Genomic DNA, 20471 nt, shown 5'->3' with positions numbered 1-20471 from the left:
TGCAACATAAAGCTATTATATTACTTAACAAGCATATCTATTGATTAAAATAAGAATTTCCCAACAAATGTCATTGATAATTAAAAAAATTATGGCTAACTTCCTATCATGCCTAACTATGTAGACTAGAGTTTCCACACTAAATCATTTAAAATGTGGGTAATTTTACCTGATTACAACCTCCTAGGCAATGAAACAAAATTAGTAAAGCAACATAATTTTATAATATTAAGTAACAAATACATCTAATTGCCTAAATTAAGAAAATCCCATCAAATTTTATTGAAAATTAAAACAGTTAAGGTAAATTTCCTATGATGCCTAACTATCCAAGCTAAATAAATCAATAAAAATGGGGAAATTTTACCTAATAATAACTTCTTAGGAAATGAAATCCGTTCTATGTATTCATACTATTGTGTTCGAGGTCCTTATCCGAAGACTGACGGAAAGGGCCGAGTAGTTGCGATTGAGGATATAGCTTGTTGCAGACGAGTAATACATTTAGGTTCGTTGAAGTACTTGAAGATATCATATCTCTTATCTTATCAACAATTCAGTGAAAATAATGCCAACTATGTTCTCTTTTTAAAAAAATACGGAAAAATAAAAAAAAACATAAAAACAACAAAAACGCCCTCCTCCCCAAATCAAATATGATTTTTCAGTCAGGTCTCCCCAGTTTATGAAAACATTCATTTCAATTTTGAATACATAGAGGATAGTCGTTTGTTTTTGTGTAAGATAATATTTTATTTCATCGAGTGAGCTTCTAAACGCAATTTGAAGTTGAGATGAAATAAAATTTTATCTTAGACCAGAAACAAACAGTTTTGGTTTTTATGCTTAAATGCAAAGGCAAATGACTTTTCTTCAATATTTACTTGAATATTAAAATCTGTTTTCTCCACTGGTAGCCTCACTTTTAGACAAATTTCTTATAAATACAAGACGACTAGAGCTAAAAGAAAATTAAAAACAATATAAGATTGTGATGATATTAATCATTTTAAACAGAAAGCACTGTAGGAGCACATTTGTCTCGGAGCACATTTATCTTACGTAAGACCGATGCGGTCGCATTTGTCTCACATGAGACAAATGGGACCTCAAATGTCTACCCAATAAAATACATTTGTGTGACAAATGTGCTCCGATCAAGTATTTTAAGGGACAAGAAGGCACATTTGTCTCATGTTTTTTTAAGGGACAAGAAAACACATTTGTCTCATGTCATTTTTATGAATTATTTGTAACATATTTTCACACGGCACAATTATTTAAAGGTTCGCCGTTTTACCTCATGTAAAGTGTAAAAATCAATAGGTTTGCTTATGCTTTTTTATATAATCTTAAACCTAAAAACTACAGTGGAACTATTTATTCTAATATCTCTAATTCAAGAAATTTGATTGACTGAACCTGAAGGCGTACAATGAAACATACGGAATCCCGTTCACGTACCCGATGTTACCATGCTGAAAGCGCGATGGCGCAATGGTACGATTGTAAAAACACGATGGTACGAACGTGAAACAACGATGGTACGATGGTGATACAACCAAGACACAATGATGAAAACACGATGTTACGATGGTGAAAATACAATGGTACGATAATGAAACTGCGATGGCATGTTGATGAAAACGTGATATGTTTTTCACCATTGTGTCGTCGCATCATCGTGTTTTCACAATTCTGCCATCGTTGTTTCATCATCATGCTATCGTGTTTTCATCGCGCTTTGACTATTGTACCATCGTGCATCGCGGTTCAGGGAGACAAAAAAATGTTACTTGAGTCCAAACGTAACACAGTAATCCGGCGATTTTTGAACGATACAATATCGTGACTCGTTTTGCATCTCGCCGGATTCTCGTCTCGCTTCGCATCTCGTACGTCGACTCGAGACAAGACAATCCTTTGAGGCCATATACCGCTAAATAGTTTTCCCATTATTTTCTATATAAAAAGTGCTAAAAACATAGCTAGTCCAATTTTAGCGATCAAATCCTTATCTAAATTTAAAGAGTTATGATAAACTGATATAAAATGATGAGAAAAATAGGGGTCATGTATCATCTAAGAAAATTTCTAGCGTCACATTTGTAAAATCACTTTAAAATCACACTGCTGTGACGTGGAAGAACTACCCATTCTAAAATTGAAATTCCCTTTATCAAATACAAACTTTGTCCGCATTTTTTCTACCAAAATGTCAAAAACATATCCATGATGAAATTTAAACAGATAACAGCTTAAATTTAGACGTCTATTAACTAGAGACACGAAAAGCGAAATTCCGTTAAAACATGAAATGGAAGCACGGTATTTTACCATGTAATCTTGTGGTACAGGATACTTCGACATTGCGAGATCTCGTGTTACAAAATCGTGTCTCGCTTCGTGTCTCGTCGGAATGTCGCGTCTCGTCGGATTCTGCGAGGCCCGATATCATAATAATGGCATTACCCGGATTCATTTAGGAACTAATGCACGTTGTAGGTGCTTTTTCAATGGCGAATCTGAGAGCAGCAATTCACGGAAAATGGCGATACATTTTTATATATACATTCTGATAAACACTAAATACGTGGATTGTCTTCTCATTTTCTTCCTTAGATCATATAGGGGCCTCTGTGACCGAGTGATTAAAAACAAACACTTGTCTCTAACCGCTGTAGGTTCGACATTTACTCGGGGCGTCGAACTATACATGCGAGGAAGCCCGTCCAGGGTCCAAATGCGGAATACATTTCCGTTTGCTAACGTAAAAGTATCCCTTTAGAACGTTATAGCTATCGCGTGCGTACGTTTTAGTATCGCGTGGCCACGTAATAGCTATCGCGTGCACACGTAATAAATAAGTAAGAAAATCATATATCCCCTTTATGCAACAGTAGATACTACCTTGTTGTTGTTTAGAATATATCTTTAATCATTTAAAAAAAACTTTGATCATCAAAAAGAAACGTCGTACAATTAATAACGATTAGAATGGACTTGCTGCATATGCGTTTGGGTTCTTGATACTGCACTGGTAGAAACTTTCACTGTAACATGCTGAACAGGGAAATTATTTGAGTTAATATATGGCACCAATGCAGAGGCAGGAAGTTTCTGATTGACCGGAAGTGACATAAAAACGGTATAACAGAAAATACAGAAAACCAAGAACAATTTTTATATCCGCCTTTTCGGACAATTGCAATGTACTAGCTAGAACAGTTTTTAAGTAGAATTTTATGGAAGAATGTGAGACAAACGTGCTTCGAGTGTCCTTTCTATTGTGTGTCGAATACATCCGCCTCATTTCCAACTTGTCGCAAATATGAATGTTTACGAACACATCGGTCACACCTCGTGAGACAAATGTGTCCCAACACAAATGTGCTTCTACAAAGCACTAATGATCGATTGTTAGAATAAATAAAACGGACAGTCTGGAAGATAAAAAGGTTACATTATCCGTGGCATCGGACGGGGCTATATATTGGGCAACAGGTCGTCCGCCATTTTAAAGATGTAAATTTGACACGAGGAAAGAACATAGTGTGTTTGATTAGGAGGGATTTAATTTGAATGGATGATTTTACACACAATCAACAGAAAGGAAAATTATTCCAAGATTGTTACAGACAATAAATCATTGTTGACAGATGTGCATACATTCAGGCAGCGACTTAGAAATTTGGAAACCATGGAATTGTTTGGAAAGCTGTTTTACGAACTTATTATTTTTCTGGCTGATGTTAGTAATTACATTAAGAATTACATTATGAATGCAGCCACAAACTAACTATAAGAGACGATATTTAGTGCATGTAAATTGAAATAATTGAAGTAAATTATATCTTTTCGTTTACGTTTGTTATTTAGCTTACGTACCATTTCAACTTTGTTTGCTCTTCAGAGGCCTAATTATGTTTGAATTGTAAACAAAAATAAAAGTGAGATACCACATGGCGAACATTCTAAAAAGAAGTCTCTTCATTGAAATATAGTGAAATTATGTTTTGATAATTTCACCGTGGAATAATGCAGAAAGATAATGTTCACGGAAAAATAAGTTATGAAATAACAAGCATAAAATATATGCTTTTTTACAATTGATTATTGTTGTTTTAGTATTTAAACGCTGTCCACATGATTAATATTTGCTAATAATGAACAAGCACATTGAAATAGAGGGTGCATAATTTATGTAGTGTGAGTGCGATCATCCGCACAAACTTGCAAAGGCAAGAGATACGGTACAAATCACAAACACCGTAACTTAATGGCTGTAGTTTATCAATCGCATCTTTTCGGCCCTTTTACGTCAAATTTCAGATAAGAACACACTACACAATTGTAAAAATAAACAGAACGGATGCGGTTTTTTGGTCTAACCTACGCTAAAAAAATTAACATGAAAACAAAGGGTAATTAAATGGTATGGGTTGTTTACTTAATTAATTCCAATATATCAATTAAAGTTCACTTAAATTAGGTAAATATATAGATATCAAAGTAAACAGTACATTATTTATATACATGTATATACTTATCATTAGGATTTTTTGATGACTCATTTTCTGTTTAGTTTCGCTAATTAAACTATTCTTAACTAACTTTTTTTAAACTAATTGATAAACTCTCAAAACGTTTAAGTTGTTTTGTATTTGTTTTCCTTTAATTTCAGGCGGAAATATTTTTATACAAAAACCCAATAATAAGACTGGTGAGATGCTATACGAATGTGGTAGAAATGTTACTCTTACTTGTAACTTTAAGAAGAGCACATTTGCCATTTCATGGATACATGCAACCGATGTTATACCAATTGCAAAATGTATACAACATAAATGTTTTTTAACCCCTGCTTATGAAGGACAATACACGTTTACATACGATATACAGGGCATCTTCAATTTGACAGTTATAGAGATAACCAAGGAAGACAACTGAAGGAAGTTAATTTGTTCAGATGGTTCTGACAGCGATTCTGAAGTTATAAAAGTTACAGGTTAGCATCAATAAATTCAATGTTTGTCTAGTTTTCATATAATTTTTCTGATATTTGTCATACACAGAAAAAAAATCCAACTCTTTTGAACATTATCTTCATTGTAGTGTCAGGAAGCAAATGTAACATATGGATATGTCATAAGAATACACTTGTCAAGTTCGAATTTGGTCATGATTTGATGATAGCTGACAAAGTTATCCCTCTTAAACTCTTGAAAAAAATAAGAAATTTTTAGTTTTCGTTCATTGTCTCCTCAATGGTTGTACACATTCAACTCAAATTTGACTTATAGATACATCTAAGGAAAAGGCAGTTCAATTTTGAATTTGGTCGTGGTTCAATGATTTTGGACAAAGTTATCTCTCTTGAACGTTGGAAAAATTTTGATTTTTAAGTTTCAGCACTCATACTTTTGTTGAAATGTATGTAGTCATTATTTTGGCTACAAATATGCAATTTACAAAAGGTTAACACTGAATAGTTTCAGTGCATTGAACCTTGTATAAAAATGGTTTGTGTAAACATTGAATACTTTTAAGGGGGGCTTTGACCTTAAAATGAAAAAAAATAGTTTGTACAAACAAATTTGGAACTAAATGTCATAACATTTAAAATTCTGGCTGCATGCGGGACATCTGTGGCGTGACGACACATTTCTAGTTTATCTGTTAAAATCACACTTAAAGCATACCAGTTGTACATACATAACACGTGGCTGTTACGGCGATAATGGATATTGTCAACCCGAGAACTTGTATATTATTATGCCAGTTCCACCTTATCTATTTTATTATCTACCTATGAACCTTAAAACTACAAAGTTATGTAAATAAAATCGTCAAAAGGAACACTTGTATCTTATAACAGCATTAGAACAAGTGGGCGCTTAATGGTTACTAAAGCAAGAATTGTTCCAGGGAAGTTAATTTGTACAATACTGAAAACCGCGGAGATTTATATAATTTAAATGTGCCCGAACATGATACAACAAATATCACCTGTGGAAATGTTTTATCAGGAGATATTCGATTTGAACATGTATAAGGCGAATGTCTGGGAGTTTACATTTATAGGTATATAGAGGTGTAATTAATGTGATTGTTTTTATTATTTATTGATAGATCTATACATCCATCAAGTTTGAGTCACACCACTTTGGCGTCTGAGTTGAGTTGCATAATTATGATGACGTTGCTTATGAATAGTCTAATATTTTACGTATAATCATAATATTAAGAGGAGTAGGTTAAAATAAATAGCAAACCTTACCACTGCCACATTAGTGTGTGGGAAAATTTATTTTATCATCGTATGAGAAAGAAAGCATGATAGGAACGGAAATATATTATTGAAAAATGCTTTAATAATGTTGACTATGCTTATCCATTTTTACAGACGGAGTACATGTATAAAAGGAACAGATGTCAATAAATAACCAAACAATAAATCACATATCAGTGAAATGCCTGTGTTAAAAATATAATGTATAATCGTTTATCGTTATGAAACCAAGTCTGATATCTACGATTTAAAAGGTTGAAATTTGATAACATAATGCTTAGAAATATAGATATGTACATAACTTAAAAACCCAAAAAGTTGTTTTTGTTCTTATTAGTTCTTTTATTTACTAGCCTAGCGACAGTAGAATTCAGGGTACTACTAGAACATCATAAAATGAAAATAAGCAATGGAAGTCATTTTTACGTGAAACGATGTACTTTATTTATTGTGGCTTACTGATTTACACGTACGTGACATAGCATAAAAGAAGACTTAGATTCTTTATTACTGACATCAGTGGAGAGCGGCATGCATAATACACAACATTTACTTACAACATTTACACCCCAACACAGCAACTATCAATACATAATTACAAAACATATAACACTTATATATGAAATGAATAAACACAAAATCTCAATAGTATCACAATACAACATATGTATAGATAAACAAACATAAAGAGGGGAGATACATTGGAATATCATGCAAAAATCTATAACCTATTTTTAATTTACCATTTTATGAAATTACTTCATAAGTGATAAGATTTAAATGGTCGCCAAAACACACACTTGCCAGTAAGTCTAGTTCCTGATTTATGGAGACCTTAAAACAAGCGCCTTATATGCAAATTTATCATAATCTAAGCTTCCATTGATAGGGTCATGATAAACTATACCTTCAAATTCAAGTTTACAGCCGGCTTTGGTACTATTACCATTTCGCTTGGAATTTTCCGTTCGCCGGAAGTAATCTTGATTAAGCTCTGCAAATATTTCGAATTAAGCAATCTTCTCCTCCATGAATGGTTGAACCTGCTTCCGGTGCATTTTACGAAAACTTTGTTTTGCTCGTTTGTATTCTAGGAATAGAAAATCAGATTTTTGACCTTCCAGCATTTACCCATTTGTTCACAAGTATTTTTAATTATTATTTTGTGTAATTTGAAAGGTCTTTATTCCAGTAAGATTTTAGGAAAGGCATAGCTTACACTAAAGACTCATAGTTTTGATCAATATCACATTGAATACAATCGATCGGTTGATGTTGGGCTTCTAGGAGTTGTTTCAAGGCTTCAAGTCTTCCAGGGTATCTTTTTAATTCATCTGTCATTTTTTTCGCAATTTACAGGAAGATCCACTATTTGCTTCGTTATCTATCGAATTCAAACGTAACACATATATTAAGCTCAAAACATGTTACAGATAATTAAGTTAAGACCATTCACTTTTCAGTGAAAAAGAAGTAATTTATGTTAAGAGGCCTAGTGATGACAAATTCCAAGCAAATATAAAAATGCGAGATACCACATGGTGAACATTTTAAAAAGTTTTCTCTTCATTGAAAAGGTGTGAAATTATACATGAACAAGTGTTTTGATAATTATCACTGAAATCACTTAATCACGGATAAATCAGTTATCCCCTGACAATCATAAAAAATGATTTACCCACAATCGATTTTTGTTGCATAAGTTTAGTAAACCATCACAACGCTACCATATGATTAAACATTACTAAAATTGGACAACGACATTTGAATAGTGGGTGCATGGTTATAGTGTTAGTGTAAACTTGAAAACGATAAAAGGTAACGGCACAAATCACAAGTTAATTAAAACGAATACACTGTACCCTAATTGACCCAAATATATAACTGTAGTTTTGTTCAAACAATATATACCCATCGTAAAGACATTGAAAATTCCAGATATTAGAAAAAAACAACAACAAAAAAACAAAACAAAAACAGCAACAAAAACAATTATTTTCTAGTAAGTTTCATTTATTTCATTTCTTGCGCACTAACCGCGCATAAACTCAAAAATCGTTTTAGTTGTCTTGAACTTGTTTTCTTTTAATTTCAGGCGGACATATTTCTATACAAAAACCCGGTAAACAGACTGGTGAGATGTCATATGAATGTGGTAGAAATGTTACTCTTACTTGTAACTTTAAGAAGTGCACATTTGCCATTTTGTGGATGTGTGCAACCGATGTTATACCAATTGCAAAATGTATACAACATAAATGTTTTTTAACCCCTGCTTATAAAGGACAATACGCGTTTACATACGATATACAGGGCATCTTCAATTTGACAGTTATAGAGATAACCAAGGAAGACAATGGAAGAAAGTTGATTTGTTCAGATGGTTCTGACAGCGATTCTGAAGTTATAAAGGTTACAGGTTAGCATCAATAAATTCAATGTATGTCTAGTTTTCGTATAATTGTTCTGATATGTGTAATACACAGAAAAAAACTTACTCTTTTAAACATTATCTTCATTGTAGTGTCAGGAAGCATATATTACAACGAGTTCTTTGGAAATTGTCCAATGTCTTCTGTCTCTTAGATATAGGGACAGGCTAGGGATGCTTTCAGCACGAAAAATATAACACCACATGTTCGAACCAGCACACGCTTGTTCTTACATTGTTATCGTATTTTTTCCAGGATTAATTAATTAATATATGTATTTACAGACTATGAGCCTCTTCTTTTTGAAGATACAATAAATGGGACTATAAGGGCGACATCGGGCTGTATATCTCAAGAGACTGAAGTTTCATTTAAATGGATAAAAATGTCAGTAAGTTTTTTTATATCAATTTTAGTAACAATGGAAATAAACTTTCTTCCTGAACTTTAATTGACTCAAATCCATGAATACGTACCGTAAGTAACAAATAAAAATGTATTGTTCAACAACTTGGGTGCATGAACATTTATTTTTCGTTTTGTTCTTTATGGCATATTTCCAGGTTTAAATGTCATTACTTTGAATAAGACCAGTAACAGAGACGTAATATGTGATGCATCTGGTTCATCGGATTCGATCTGTTAAATGCTGTAGCACCAGAACAACTAGGAGCCAGTTCGTGATTGATTTTATTATGATGTATTGTAAATTTCGTTTAATGTCAGACCTTAAACCATAAAGCCGTAAGAACTAAACAAATAACTAAAACACAATATCGAGTCTCAGTTCTGGCATATTAAACAATTTTGCAATTCTTACATGATGTTCTTGTCATTTGAAAATGATATAATCGGAATCAAACTTCAATCAAATTGTGCAACGCTACATTAATGTGTCCCTCTGGAATAAGGCTTACAACAATATATGACTATTGTAGTATAGCATTATACACAGTCAATAAGACACATCAAATCAGCAAATCAGGATGTTGTAGCGCTCAAGATATTTCTTACAGTACTATAAGGCATTACCATATACCACAAGTATGACTTGCGTTTTGGACAAATTATACATAATCCAACTCAATGAGTCAATGAGAACTCGTTGATCCCTCAATAGGTTAAAAGCGGAGCTGGTTGTACTCGATCTTTCGGAAGGTCAGCCAATAGTTGCGTTTCTGCAGGCCGTCTTAGTTTGCGATAAATGACATACTGGAGAATAATGTTCGAAACCATTTGGCACCCCCAATGATCCAATAACCGTCAGCCCGAAGTTGATTTAACGTTAATCATCTTCCATAATGTTGTACCGTCTGGTGCACGTATGTGATTATAAGACTTGTGGACCCTTTGGAAGTATCACAGAATGTTTGACAAAATCCCTTTATCTGCTTCTTTCAGTCTCCTCCCAACCCATAGTAAGTCGTCGACAAGAATGTATCAAAGGTGTAGAGCCTGTTAGATTGTGAGAAAGTATCTCAGAAGAACATAATGTTAAGTTTATTTTTAATCGCCTTTCGTTGCAGGAGCCTCAATAGCGCAATTTTCGAGTCCATTCTCTCTTCCACTGATGGAGAATGAACATCCATAACATTCTTTGCTAATCTTATGATTCTAGCTTGACATAGAGAACAGTTTGCAAATTAAAAAAAAAAAAAAAAAAAAAAAGATTCTGTTGTGTGTATAAGGATCGTACAGCTTAAATTACAATATCTACCAGTTGAAGCTCAGTTTCCAGATACCAAATAGAACCATTGGGAAACGACAATTTCCTCGATGATTATCTGGAACCGATTGGCGACAAAGATGAGGAAACTCCTTGATTTTTTACCAATGTAGCCAATGGCTACCAGTGAATCGGATAAAAAAAAACCTCTCTGGCAAAAGGAAGATCTAATTTTTCTTTCAAAAATAAACTTGTCTTGACAGAAAGAACAGCCACTGTTAATTCAAGACGAGATATGGTGGTGACCTTTAAAGGCGAAACCCTTGAATGCCGAATCTAACCTTTTTAGTCCCCTACCGGTTTACCGGAGGGGACTTTAGGTTTACCCTCCGTCCGTCCGTCCGTCCGTCCGTCTGTCCGTCCGTCTGTCCGTCTGTCTGTCAGTCCGTCAGTCCGTCCGTCCACAAAACTGGATCCCGCGATAACTTGAAAAGTACTGAAAATATTTTTATGAAACTTGGTATATGGATAGATGGCAGTATGGAGATTATGCACGTCTTTTTCTTTTCTTCCTATGTTGAAAATTCTGGTTGCTATGGCAACAAATAGGCTAAAAATATGGCAAATTTTACACATAAACTGGATCCAGTGATAACGCAAAAAGTACTGGAAATATTTTTATGAAACTTGACATATGGGTAGATGGCAGTCTTGAGATTATGCACGTCTTTTTCTGTTCTTTCTATTTTGAAATTTCTGGTTGCTATGGCAACACATAGACTGAAAATATGGCAAATTTTACACATAAACTGAATCCAGTGATAACTCAAAAAGTACTGGAAATATTTTTATGAAACTTGACATATGGGTAAATAGCAGTCTTGAGATTATGCATGTCTTATCTGTTCTTCCTATTTTGAAAAAAATATCAGTTGCCTCGGCAACAAATTGGCTTAAAACATGGCAAATATAACAATATTTGTGATTAGTCAAAAAGAGCTGAAAATTTTTATGAAATTGCATCTTTAATTCAAGAGTTATCTCCTCTTTAAGAATTTTGCTTTTAAAATGTTATATTTTGGTAACAGGGATGTTTCAAATATTAACTTTAGAGTGTCCTTCAGTCCGTCTGTCTGTCTGTTCATAAAAACTGTTTCCTATGATCACTTTTAAAGAACTTTTTCAACAAATTTACTTAAAATAGAGAAAAATTGAAACATTAGTGAATGGCCAATGGCCCTTCAGAATGTTGATGGGGTTCTAACCGGTAGGGGACTTATGGATTGCTTGCAATACTATGATAATTGCTTGTTACCTCTGTGTCTCGTTCATAAACTTGGATTGAGTCAATAACGCCTTTTCTATTTGATATTCAGACGAGAACTATTATTTGCAAAAAGCATCTGCACATCCTGTATAAGTTAAATAGCTTCAGTTTCCATTTACACACTGGTCAAACCATCATCGACATATAAATTGCTCTGTGCAAAATATGATGCTTACAAGAATTTTTCTTTTTAGACTAAGCTAGGCATTCAATGCCATAGTTTGCACATACATGTGGCAATGCTGCACCAAAAAGGTATACGCTAGTTCTCTATGCTGTATGACTTTGTGTCAGTGTCATCATTCTCCCATTCTCGGGAATGGAAGAAGGTTGTGTCCTCCTTTTATCATCGAAGAATTAATGAAACATTCTTCTAGATATATTCAGATCAGATCAGGACTTGTACAGAGATGTTGATTTAGCGACGTACCGCCATACTTTGCAGGACATAAGAATACTTCACGCAGCTTATCCGGCTTTTAAGGATGATATACCCCATGACGTTGGATATACCGTTTGACCCTCCTGGGGCTTCCGATTACACTAACTCTGCATCAAAAAAATCTAAATTTGCATATGCTTACGTTTCAGATGATGTAGACAAACATCTGCTAGCCTTTTGTTGCCTGGAATGAATGGTTTGTTATAACAGAAAGAAGGGGGCATTTCGAAATGGCCATCTTCTCTCTTATGTAATTGTTATAACGTATGTTTTTCTCGAATTGTTTAAGAAATTGAACGTCTTCTTTAGATACATTCTTGAAGTCTGATTCAAATTCACTTATAATTTCCCTTGATGTGAAAAGAGGGAGTTCCTTAATGTAGACGCGGTGACATAATCCGCTCACATTACCAGATTCAATCTGCAGATCCATATTTCCTACAATACTCAAACCGAGTGTCGCCTGAACTTCGTATGGTAGTCCTCCAGGCTTGTTATTTCCGTTTCGGTGCTTTAGGTTACGGCAATTATACCCTAAAAGAAGTCCAATAACACATGACCGCAAAGATGGTACCGGGTATTTCGTTGGATATCTCTTGAAGATATGGCAAAAGTTTCGCAGTTTCTCTTGTTAGAACATGCGATTAACTGAAATAAATCCCCTTGTGTTCGCACAGATTATAGCCACTATTCTGTTGACTTTATACCCATTTTACTATATATAGTAACAAAATCTAGGGTATTTCAGGGCCATTATGGCAAGATCTAGGTCATTATGCAATTTTGGCCGTCTTGCTACTCGGCATTATTTTTCCATAATGGGGGAGTGAATAAGCGCACGTGCAGAAATACGTAATCAACTCTCAGTGACTTTCAAGACGGCTGCTGACGTTGAATGAACTGTAGTCACTTGCACACAAAATGTTTTAAAAGTTATTAATCACAATCAGCAAAGCTTAACATTAAAGATTTATAAATGCAAGACAATACATGACCCTCAGAAATTCTAAAAATGATTTAAGATTGACGGTAGGATCGGTGGCATTTAGACTCAGAAACCGTTCAAGATTGAAGGCACAAAACTTCATAAATAACTGACACTTGATCTAAATGTAATTCTCACAAAAATGTAAAGAGACGGATACTGCATTTATCGATAAAAATAACAATAAAACAACATTTCCTTATATTTATTTTATGTTGTCATGTATTCCAAGTTAAATAGATGGTTAAACTGTACATGACAGGTATTATACATTGACAAATGTTCGTTTCTTAGAAAGGTTAGCGGCGATGTCTAAACGCCGTATTTCGGACATAGGTATTAAAGACGTTAATACTTGGTTGCTGCTCGCCATTATGCGATAATGGCCCTTGAGTTCATAATGTCCTCAGGCCATTATGCACATCTTCGGGCCATTATCGTATAATGGAGAGCATCAACCAAGTATTAACCTCTAAGTAATACACGGACCATTAGTCCCGTTATCCTCTTACTTTCACTGACTATTTGTTGTGACGTAATTGTTGATAAACTTAGCTTGATGGGTTTTCTTTCAACTTGTTAGGCTGCTGACGTATCTTCATAAATAAAGATTATGTCGCTCTGAGTATCAAACAAGGCATATGTTAGAACCTCACATGAATGTTTATGCTCCGTTGTTGATATCAACACAGTGTGTCTATCACTTGATGCATTTTTCTTAACCTTGAATGACATCATAACATCATTACCGGCTTCACATGTTTCTTTGTTAGACCTTTCCTCATACATAAGCCGCCTTTACACACGCTACAGGTCGGCTTCTTCCGACATTCATGATTCCTTTGACCCTTTCCGAGGCAACCATTACTATTGCCATGATCCTTAAGAAATGATATTTACCTTTCAATCGTTAATGCGTTAAGGTTGTTGCAGGCCTGAATGAAGTAACCCTTTCTTTTAAAATAGTCACATAGTCGTTGTGTCCAATTATTATAAATAGATGATTTGTTCGCAGTGGTTGTAAAAGTGTTTTCAGACAGCATATGACCTCTTCTTTCCTTCTTTCGTTTTGCGTTGAGGGCAAATGGTGAAGATTGCATATAACTTTTGCTACCTTGACTATTAAGTCTACAGATTGACTGAACTTTTGATAAAGTTTTGATCTCTCTGTTCCACCTTGTTGTAATAAATTCTGGTAGTTTGCTTAATATTTTTAGGTTCTTTGTTCAATCATCAAGTAAGCTCAAATTATGAACATGAGGAGTGACATCTCAGCAACTTTCAAGAAAGTCGGCCAGTTCCATCAGGGCAAGTGGATTTATAGATCCAATAGATGCAATTCTTGGTCATTTGTTAAGTTTGTCTCTAAATGCCTTTTGTTAAACAAATGGATGTTCATAGCGTTCATTTAATACCTTTCTTGCACTGTGCAAATAATAAATTATGTCTCGTTTTGAGACTCCCTTTCTCACGATAAGAGTCTCAAATGCAGTTCGCCACTCTAAAAACTGAATTGAAGAGAATCGCTGGTGAATATCATAGGCTCCGTTAAAGGCAATCGAATCAGATTTAGGGAATCCGAGATAGCCTTTGCAAGCGCAGGTCTTATACAATGTTTCGATGCATGTGTTACTGGAGCTCTGATGAAGATGTGGAGAAGCAGGTTATTGTGAAATCTTTTAGAAAATCAGTTCACATAGTACTCAAGTGTGGAGTAACATTATATAAATAAGATGGAGCAGATAGAGAAAACAAAATTATCTGAAGAAACTATTCATATCTATCTTAAAATGACGTTTCCTTTCTTCTTATTTGCGGCTTACTCCCCTCTCTTTTCACATTTAAATGTTAGCAAGTGAACTGCAGCTCGTTCGTTCATGTATTCCTCCATGGCTTTAGTCCTTTGAAATTGTCGAGAAGATCTTCGTAGGTCACTATCATCCCATTTCACAGCAGACGGTCACAAATATCATGTGGATTGAGTTCTTACTGTATCAAGAGAAGGACAACTAGAAGACAGTTCACGACTGATTTTATTAGGATGTATTGCAAATGTCGTTTCACATTTATACGTGAGTTCTGAAACAATAAAAAATCATAAGTTGACGAGAAAAAACAATATCAAATCTCAGTTTTAACAAATTGAACGATTTTGCAATTCTTACATGATGTTTTTCCTAAATTTAAAGCATTTACAAATGATATAATCTGTATTAAACTTCAATCAAAGTAAAGAATTATATAAATATGAATGTAGGCAAAACCAATGGAGGAGGAAGTCAAATAAAGAATGTTGTTCATCTTTAATTTTACATATTTCGTTTAAAACGTGTCATTCGGTATTTCATGCACAGCTTTCGTTTTCAAATTGGATCACCTCGACGATAATTCTTAAGCCATAAACTTGCTCGGAATATCGTCGATTATCATAGAGTGATATAAATGATGGCGGAGTCCAACTAGAAATGACATTGAAAATTTCACTGATATGTTTAGAAATATATATTTAATTTTTCTTTTTATTTGATGCCCTTTTAAATATAAATGTGTAGCCTAGACATACAGGCCAGAGGCATCGTAGCAATTTGAATCAAGTTAAATTTTGCTAAACTTAATGTATTGGTAATATATGGCGTTGTACTAAACAAAGGTGATAAATCTTATCTATAGAAACATAACTTTGACGTTGTAACATAATAAATACAACATTTACAATGAGCCATTCATTATTCAAATGGAAAACATATTAATTATGCTCAAGTACTTGAGTTATCTATCAGTCCTGTAATGTTTCACTCATGGATTGCATTGATGGTATAAGAGAAGAAGTCTGGGCAAAATGTATAAAAAAATGAATGAATAAAATAAGGGACCATAACTCTGACAAAAATATAGAACTGAAATATGCCGGAGATATGCACAACTAGATTTAGTGCTGATCATTCCAGTATAATTTGGATAAAATTGTTTTTGAGGAGTAGACGGACAGACAGACATACAGACAAAGATACTGACGGATGAACTTACGACAAAGAAGTGACCCTTCTCAGTCGTGGTTACTTTATTTCATGTATCAGCTACTGTGTTGCCGGCAACACAAAACATAAACAGGCGAAAACGCCTTTAGTAAAGGGCCGTAACTCAGCCAAAATCATTCAACAAGAAAACCCGTACTTGAGCTACCTATCAGTAATGTAAAGTTTCATTCCTGTTACATTACTGATCAAAATTAAAATCATTAATAGGTCATAACTCTGACAAAAATCATAGAACTAAAAATCGCCGACGATGTTCATTAATAAACATGGTGCTGAATATTCCTGTAATGTTTGGATGAAATTGCACTAGTAGTTTCTTATGAGTAGCCAAACTAGTTTTGGAATGGACTTACTGACTGACAGACAGACGACGGAGAAGTGATCCCTACACATGTCGCCATACACCACGTTTGTAAGATTTCACATTTTAAGAGGTTAGGGTTGGGATGAGAAGCTACCTGTATATGTTTTATACAATTTGTTGTAGGGTTAATATATATCGAATGAAGTTCAAAGGAATAACCCTGTATTGTAGATATTGTCATCAGAACATCAGTCTGTCTGGTGGTTGTCATTTAAGGTCCGCTATGTATCTAATATATAGACTGAAATAAATTTCATTGACATTACATTAAATATCGTATAGAATGACTTTATGCTAAAAGCCCCCCTTTTTACCCATTGAAATGCTCTAATTCATCTCCTCTCACCGATTTATATACGATCATAAATGAAAAAAATAAGAATGGTCGAAATAATGATATTTTTCTATATGTGATCATGATTTCTGTCAATTGAGTTAAAAAGTAAAGGTGATTTATTACACATTATGTAGGTTAGCAGTGGCATTGAGGAGGAAATAACACCAACAATTCATGACAATTATACAAGAAGGTGTTCGAATGATTCTGATTGCGGGTATGATCAGCAAGTACAGTATACAGAGATGATTTCTGCCAAATCTAGTGACAATGGGAAATATTTTCTGAAAGTTTTAGCGGTATATGGGAATGAAAGCAAAGAGTCATGCAATACTGCTTACAAGTACAGTTTTGAAGAACATGGTAGAATTTGTTTTACTTATAGTCATAATTTTGTAACTCAAAAGCTGCTCATTTACTTAATAAAATGCTTAATTTCGAAATTCACTTATTACTGTATTTTTATGTGATAGGGCATAATAATGATCAACAGTTCAATGCGTTTTTCTATTTTACCATTGAAATAGAAGCGGTGTTTATTTCCTCAATTACTTTTTTTAAATCAGCACAATAGACAACTATATATGTAAATAGGGATTTCAGAACCGATATCTAATTTGGTTAAGAAATGTCTGTATATCAAATGCGCTTATTTTCTTAGCTTTTTATCTCATGTCTTGTTATATGCTCTTTTCGTTCGACTTGTAGGACTCTGACTATACTATTATTTCAGTAGAATTCGACTTAACTTATCTCATTTTAGGGAGATAGATTTTGTCTGCTTTACAGAAGGACTGCTGCTTTATCCAGTCATTCCTGAGGAATTTTCACTAATTAACTTGTCTTGCCTATATTAAATCTTAACATGGGCGTGTCCTTACAATATAAGATACATTTAATAAGTTTAATTTGCAGATAATGAACGGATGCTCGACATTGTGTCAATAATTGGACTAATTGTTACTGCTGGTTCACTTGTATTAATTATTCTGGTTTCGGTAAATTTGGTGCTGAAACAACGAGCAAATATCAAGTGAGTTTATAAGCTTAAATTTTTATTTTTTTAATTATGATAAACTAGAAAAATGATCAAAATGTAAAAAGTAGTATTTTGACTTCCATACAAAATACTAAACCACTTTGGCTATATTTATTACCAAAAGGCAACAGAAGCAAAAGATGGTCCAGGTAGTTGACCAATGAGTAACTTCTTGGAAACAACAGGACAACAAACATAACAAGCTTTTGAGAAATAAAAAATACAAGCAATTCTACGGTATAGTGGACCTTTAAATGTGACAATATTAGACACTGACATAATCTTTCAATATAATGAAGATGTGTTGTTATGCCACCGTAGTATCTGCGATGCGGTGGCATATAGTGGTTTATCTGTGTATGTGTGTATTAGTTATATAGATTATATAGTAATCATAAAAACATCTCCTTAACAACAACATTTCCAATTTCAACCAAACTTCTAAAGATTGTTTGTTGAGAGAAACGCTTCCAAAGCTGTTCAAATAATTCGATTCTATGAAGAAATTTGGTAACCATGACAACAAAAATAAGAAACTTCTGTTGTACTAAAAACACTTTAGCAGAGATAGTTTGTATGAAAAATTGTCTGGAGGATCTCTCCAAAAATGGTTCAAATTATATCCCATGAATCAAAATTGGCCCCGGCCCAACGGAACATAGATTTTTCTTATATGTATATAGAACAAACTTCAAAAAATCTTCTCTATACTAAAATAGCTAAAGTTTAGCTTTTCAACATGAAAAAGTATCTAGTTGAAGTCTACTAAGTTTGTTTAAACTTAGCACTTGGGTAAAAATTGGCCCCGGCCAATTGATTTCCTGATATGCATATAGTAACCCCCCCCCCTAAAAAAACAAAACAAAACAACAAAAGCCCTTGGGTCAAATTGGAACATAGATTTGCCTTATATGTATATAGTAAAAATTTAAGATGAATTTCTTTTCCAGAACTGCAAAGGTTAAGCTTAGTTTTTCTTACTTGAAACAGTATCTAGTAGACCTCTACTAAATTTGTTCAAATCAGTTTTTAATAAAAATTTGCCACGCACCAGCAGTCTTCGATTGTCTTTTTTATGTTTATAGTAAAAACAAAAAATCTTATATTATTCTAAAGATGCTTTACCTGAGATAATTGTTATGAAACATTGTCTGGCGGACCTCTACAAAAATTGTTCAAATTATTGCTTTTGAGTAATTGGCCCTACCCTTATAGAGCATTCTTGCATGTCGGACTGGCGTTTCCGTTAGTTTTACGTATGCCGGAAATTTCATCTGGCATGTGGGGTGCCAGATGAGTTGCGTGCTGTACAATGGCACGCTTAGGATGACATCATTTTACCGTTATAAATAAGTTTTAATTTCATACGCTGTTGAAAGAAAGTTGTTACGGTTGTAATGATATAAAATTCCATTGAAAATAAAGATAAAGAACTTAAAATATAATGGAATATGGTAGAATATGCAAGAAAAAATATCTGACATATGTTTGCGCTTCGGATCGGAATATCCGTCCCTCGGTAACCCGCCCATGGGCGGTAACTCGGCAAGCCTCGTTACCACCCAATGGGCGGGTCTCCTCGGGACGGATATTCCGATCCGTACCGCAACATATGACAGATATTATTAATATAGATTTTCAGTTTATGTATATAGTAAAAATTTCAAAAGAATTTCTTTTACAAAACTAAAATAGCTAAAGTTTAGGTTTTTGACATGAAACTTTATCTAGTAGACCTCTCTAAGTTTGTTCAAATGATAGTCTTTGGGTCACAATTGCCCCCGCCCAAGGGGGCCATGTCTTTTCCTTATTTAGTAAATACCTTAAAATTTTCCTTTCTGAAAACTGCAACAACCAGTAACTTTCCATAGCAACTACTGACTTCCATAGCAACCAATGACTTTCCATAGCAACCAGTGTATTACATAACAGTCACTGGCTGTCTAAGTCAACCGTATACCTCTTTAGCAACCAATAACATTCCATAGCAACCAATATATTTCAATGACAACCATTTACTTTATAGCACCATTGACTTGCCATAGGAACAATTGACGTCATTTAGCAATCATTGACTTTCCATAGCAATCAGTGCCTTCTCATTGCAACCATTGACTTTCCAAATCAACTGGTGACCAATATTGTAACCGGTGACTTTCGATAGCAACCATTGACTTCCCATTTCAAACAGTACATACCATTGCATTTACTGACTTCGATAGCATCCAGTGACTCTCCATAGCAACCAGTGAATTACATAGCAATCAGTGGTTGTCCAAGGCAACCATAGACTATTGATTTTCTATAGCAATCATTGATAAATAATGCAAGCATTGACTTTCTATAGCAACCAATAATTGCTATAGCAACCATTTACTTTATAACACCATTGACTTGCCAAAGCAACAATTAAAGTTCCATACCAGTCATTGACTTTCCATAGCAATCAGTGCCTTCTCATAACAACCATTGACTTTCCATATCAACCGGTGACTAATATTGTAACCAGTGATTTCGATAGCAACCACTGACTTTCCATAACAATCACT

The 20471-nt window shown here is 34.1% G+C and overlaps 1 protein-coding gene across 1 annotated transcript in view; it reads left to right on the top strand.

Annotated features, from left to right (window-relative positions):
- Positions 1-20471, top strand: part of LOC132731019 (uncharacterized) — a 47045-nt gene that overhangs the window by 8352 nt on the left and 18222 nt on the right. The window contains exons 2-5 of the mRNA XM_060717119.1: positions 8388-8711; positions 9009-9115; positions 17018-17339; positions 17799-17916. Coding sequence (XP_060573102.1) covers positions 8388-8711; positions 9009-9115; positions 17018-17339; positions 17799-17916 — 871 coding nt within the window. The remainder of the gene's footprint in view (positions 1-8387; positions 8712-9008; positions 9116-17017; positions 17340-17798; positions 17917-20471) is intronic.

Source organism: Ruditapes philippinarum, unplaced genomic scaffold (assembly GCF_026571515.1).
Source record: "Ruditapes philippinarum isolate M1 unplaced genomic scaffold, ASM2657151v2 ctg2919_1_1_1_1, whole genome shotgun sequence".
Taxonomy (NCBI): Eukaryota; Metazoa; Mollusca; class Bivalvia; order Venerida; family Veneridae; genus Ruditapes; species Ruditapes philippinarum.
The sequence above is the reverse complement of the archived record's forward strand: the minus strand, read 5'-3'. Positions and strand labels throughout refer to the sequence as shown.